This window comes from Myotis brandtii, unplaced genomic scaffold (genome assembly GCF_000412655.1).
Source record: "Myotis brandtii unplaced genomic scaffold, ASM41265v1 scaffold230, whole genome shotgun sequence".
NCBI classification, from domain to species: domain Eukaryota; kingdom Metazoa; phylum Chordata; class Mammalia; order Chiroptera; family Vespertilionidae; genus Myotis; species Myotis brandtii.
Window position 1 is genome coordinate 5918324 of NW_005358650.1, and position 5353 is coordinate 5923676.

The window sequence follows — 5353 nt, forward strand, 5'->3', positions numbered from 1 at the left end:
ATAAATTCAAGGTAGTATCTTGAATATCTTCTCAATTTTCTTGTGGCATATGTATTTGGAATCCATCTCTTGAGGTTTAAGATGAATTTAAAGTGGAAAACACTCACTGGATGATAATGATGCTGGTATTTTTCCCTCAAGAAGCAACTTTTTGTTTGTTTGTTTGTTTCAAGAGTTTTTGAAAGTAAGGTTAGATCTTCAATTTTTTCTTTTCACTTATCTTCTTGGTTTATTGAGAGTTTAAACTTAAGGCCGCTTAGAATCAGACCTGAGTTTCTAAGAGGATAAAGAGAAGTCCTTCTCCTGCACTGCCTCCTTGCTTTCTGGCTGCCATGTTGAAAGAGATTTAGGTACAGATTACTGAGTTTTTGCTACAGGACATTTTCTGTCTCATCAACTTTTCAGATACCTGTCATTATATCTTCCATGTGTTTGCTATTACTTTTAGCTTACAAAAACATTCCTGTACAAATTGCATCTTAAAGAAAAACACACAACAATAATTCTCAGATTGTATTGACATTTGCGAATTTGCTTTGTGAGCAGTTCACACTTCACTGAAACATCATAAACAATTATCAAGTCATTATCACAGACATTTTCATTTGGAAATTTCAAAACACAGGTAAGAGAATTATAAATAAAGAGGCAGCATTGGGTGTCCTCTTGTTTTTGGACTGTGATTCTTTCATATATATATTTTAAATATATATATTTCTAGTAGGAATTTGTGGCCTGTAATTCTCTTTCATTGTGACAGCCCCCACTGTCACAGCTTCATCCGGAAGGACGTCTGGAATGATGTCCGGAGGTCATTCGGCTGTCCAGTCTAATTAGCATATTATGCTTTTATTATCATAGATTGGATATACATACTGTTTTATAAATCCCAAATTTCTTTGGCCATAGTAAAATGTTACTAAAACCTATCCTCCTCAGACTACTACAAAAAATTCAAGAGGAAGGAACACTTCCAAGCTCATTCTATGAAGCCAGCATCACCCTAATACCATAACCAGGTAAAGACAACACAATGAAAGAGAATTACAGGCCACAAATTCCTACTAGAAATATATATATTTAAAATATATATATGAAAGAATCACAGTCCAAAAACAAGAGGACACCCAATGCTGCCTCTTTATTTATAATTCTCTTACCTGTGTTTTGAAATTTCCAAATGAAAATAGGTGGGATCTCAATACCAGATATAGAATTTGTCCATTTCCTCCAAAATGTGATTCTTTTGTTCTTTGACTAATTTTTATTCAAATGTTAGCAGATATGTCCCTATGAAGAAATGTATGAGTTAGGGATGGCATTTGGCTGCTAGTAATAGCAACTCAAAACAGAATAAATCTGATCCTACTTATTTTTATGCTTATGAAAGAAGTCTGCAAGTCCCCTGTTCAGGTATGACAGCTCCTTCTAGCTTTCTCTTCTGCCATCACAGGGTGACTTTTAAGAGTCATGCTCTCAACAGTAGATTGAATGTTTATCCTATATAATAAAAGGCTATAATAAAAGGCAAGTTGACCAAACGGTGGAACGACCAGTCGCTATGATGTGCACTGACCACCAGGGGGCAGACGCTCAGCACAGGAGCTGCCCCCTGGTGGTCAATGCGCTCCCACAGGGGGAGTGCCGCTCAGCCAGAAGCCAGGCTCACGGCTGGCGAGCGCAGCTAGGGTGGCGGGAGCCTCTTCCGCCTCTGCTGCAGGTGGGTGGTAAGGAGAATCTCATGCACTGGGCCTCTAGTATAATTATAAACTGGAGCCGAAACCGGTTTGGCTCAGTGGATAGAGCGTCGGCCTGCGGACTGAAGGGTCCCAGGTTCGGTTCCGGTCAAGGGCATGTACCTGGGTTGCAGGCACGTCCCCAGTGGGGGATGTGCAGGAGGCAGCTGATCGATGTTTCTCTCTCATCGATGTTTCTGACTCTCTATCTCTCTCCCTTCCTCTCTGTGGAAAATCAATAAAATATATTAAAAAAAATTATAAACTGGAGCACAAGATACATTATGGCATATTTTTGGAAGTTAATTCTAATCATGGCATAAAAATGAATTAGACTGGGACAGTATTTGTAATAGATGCTCAGCTTAAAAGTGGATAAAGGGGCTATATGGAAGAGAAGAAGAAATGTTAATGAGGTCAGTTACAGAAAGATTTAGAATTTGCCAAGTTGTAATTAAAGGAGGTAGGAGAAAGAAATGAGCAAAGGGCTAAGTGTGAGGGCCCTTAACATATACATCAAACTTGTTATTACAAACAAGATGACATCTCTTTGAAACAGTAGCATGATAACAGACTAGAAAATTGTGATTTCTAAGTGATATTGCATGAACTGTCCCATAATAATAGGATAAGGGCATGTTAGGAAGTTGGAGGCTCTGAAAAATCCCACATTGATTTTAAATGTGAAATATTTAAAATTTTGTTGTATCCAATGTATTCCAAACTCATTTACTGTGTTTAGTTTTCTTTTGTTTTAAAGAAAGCTATTTACATCCTGAGAAAGTGTTTGGGGAAATGTGCTAGTCTTCATTGCTCATTTCATTAGAAGACTACATGTCTTGGCCACTATGAATAATGCCGCATATAGGGGTGCATATATCATTACAAATAATGTTTTCGAGTTTTTTGAGTAGATGCTCAGAAGAGGGATTGCTGGGTCATATGATGACTCTATTCTTAATTTTTTGAATAAATTTATGTGTTTCAGGCATGTCCAGAAATTTTTCTATTTCAAGTGAGTTCTTATCAGTGTTATTTTTTGATTAACCTTTTTTCTTCTTCTAAGTACTTACTAGTAATCGGTGGCATAAAAAGATTCTTTCTAGCCCTAGCCGGTTTGGCTCGGTGGATAGAGCGTCAGCCTATGGACTAAAGGGTCCCAGATTCAATTCTGGTCAAGGGCACATGCCTGGGTTGTGGGCTCGATCCCCAGTGGCGGGCGTGCAGGAGGCAGCCAATCAATGATTCTCATCATTGATGTTTCTATCTCTCTCTCCCTCTTCCTTCCTCTCTGAAATCAATAAAAATATATTACCAAAAAAAAAAGGTTCTTTCTAGGTTTCACTTTGTGACTACAGGAATGGGGTAATGGTGCTTCAACCAGTTTGAAAGAAATTGAAAATATTGTATACTGATTTTTAAGTTATTTCTCAAACTAATAAAATTTTTGATTCACAGACTCTTTCATTCATTAATGAATTTGAAGAAGATAATTGGATCTTCCACACTACTACTACTTTTGAAGGACAAACACTCATATGAATCATACTCTTTTGATACTCTCCTAGACATGGTTAGTTGATATCTCTTATATCCATTATAAAAATGTGATTCTTTTGTTCTTTGATTGGAAAAAAGGGGTGAGAAGCTTAGTGAAAAGACATTGAAAAATAATTACTTTTTGTACATTATTTGAAATAATTTGTATTACTTTATATAAATTATTTGTGTGTTCTTTCCTATAAGTGTGCCTGTGTTTGATTTATGGTGTGTACTTTGTTCTGACCAAATTTAAGTGTGAAAAATAAAATAATAAACTTATTTCAAGGAATGTGAAACATACACTCTTTTAGAACACTATTAAGGTGATATTGTAAGGTAACTAGATATTACAAATAGCTATTTTGCTGGGCATTAATTAGAATCCCCTTGATATTTGAACTTCTATAAATCCTTAATCTGTTCTTAGTAAACTTTAATTTGAGTACTCTTAACTTATCTTCTGGTTTAAGGATGAGTCCATGAGGGCTATGGGCAGTGCTGGGATGTGTAACAGTAGAGCAGTGATTGAGGATTTAGGAGACTAGCGGTTTGCCTCAACCTCTGCACCTGATTGCATGGGCCTTGAAAAAGTTATAACATCTGTGAGCCCTCATTCATTTAACATAAAGTGGGATGATAATACCTACCTTGTCTAGTGTTACTATTAGGATCAGAGGAGCTAATAAAACAGAGCATACACTGAAAGGAAGAAGAGTTGAAGAAATGTTTGATTGTAACCCTCTTTACATTTCCACATGGGCACTCAGATATTTTAAAATTATAATTTATGTGTCATTAGAATCTTGTGAATGATAGACTTTCACATTTTATATGTAATTTAAATTTACATTTGTGGAATCAGATATTTACATATACTGATGCTTACAATCAGATCCTGATTATGCATTTTCATACTAAAGTTAAAAAATGCAGTAAATAGACATACATTTCTTAATGTGACACATAATGATACAAAAGTAAAGTAGTAAAACTTTTTGCAAAATTATCTCTAGAACTAGATTTATTTTGTTCCTAATTGGAGCTACCCATATGGACTCTAGTCCCAAGTAATATAGACTGTACTAGATGTCTAAATATATACACATACACATACACATACACATGCACATACACATACACAGTACACACAAGACTTATTTATTTTGAACTTTGTTGGGCATTATGTAGCTGCAAAGAGGAATTTTTTCTTATTTTGCCTTTTCAAAGATTTTTGCAAGGTAATATTGCATATCGAAGCTTGTTTTAAAATAAAATTTTCTTTACATTTTTATAGGATTTGAAACAAAAATCACAAGGTTCCCTGCCACAAAAAAATATAATAAAGCTGAGTGCTGAGCCAAGGTAAAATACATGTCTCATATACTTTTACTTCTTTTCTGACTTGACTCTTTTGGTTTTCATGATTCTGATTTCTATTTGGCAGATAGTATTTCATTTAATCATTTTATTAATTTTAAAATATTTTCTGAAAAATGGATTTCCTCTCATGACTGTGTCATGTTCATTGCTAATAGTTAATGCATACTTGGCAAGAGATGGTAAATATACAGCTGTGATAAAAATTACCTTATCTTTGTAACATTGATTATTTTCATAGTATGTTCTTTCGTGATTAACTTTTTGTTTACTTACTTTCTTTTAATTAATCCCTATTTATTTTAAATGAAGAAAAAAACTTAATTAGTTGACCTAATAATGGTGCATTTAATTGGTGGCTGCCTCTGATTTACAAAGAAATGCTTTATGATTTTTTTGGCAATTATTCAAAAAGTCATCTGTTTTAAATGACCACATATCCATCAGTCAGTACCCAGTATACTGAGATACACAATGTATTTTTGTAATATAACTTTTTACTATTTAAATTGAGAAATTTAATATCACCTCTTACAAATCTTATATAATAAAGAGGTAATATACAAATTGACCCTTATGTTGTAATGGCGTCAAAAGTTGGCAGCACGCACAGCGGGGGTAGGGCAGTGGGGGCATGGCTGGCAGCTGCTTCCACCAGGGTTTCCACGGCCCATGGCCCCGTGTGCGCACCACAGGGG

At 35.2% G+C, this 5353-nt stretch overlaps 1 protein-coding gene across 4 annotated transcripts in view; it reads left to right on the forward strand.

Annotated features, from left to right (window-relative positions):
- Window positions 1-5353, forward strand: part of MAN2A1 (mannosidase, alpha, class 2A, member 1) — a 163475-nt gene that overhangs the window by 81357 nt on the left and 76765 nt on the right. For all 4 annotated transcript variants that reach the window (XM_005866447.2, XM_014539889.1, XM_014539892.1 and 1 more), the window contains 2 exons: window positions 3195-3309; window positions 4573-4640. In XM_005866447.2, coding sequence (XP_005866509.1) covers window positions 3195-3309; window positions 4573-4640 — 183 coding nt within the window. The remainder of the gene's footprint in view (window positions 1-3194; window positions 3310-4572; window positions 4641-5353) is intronic.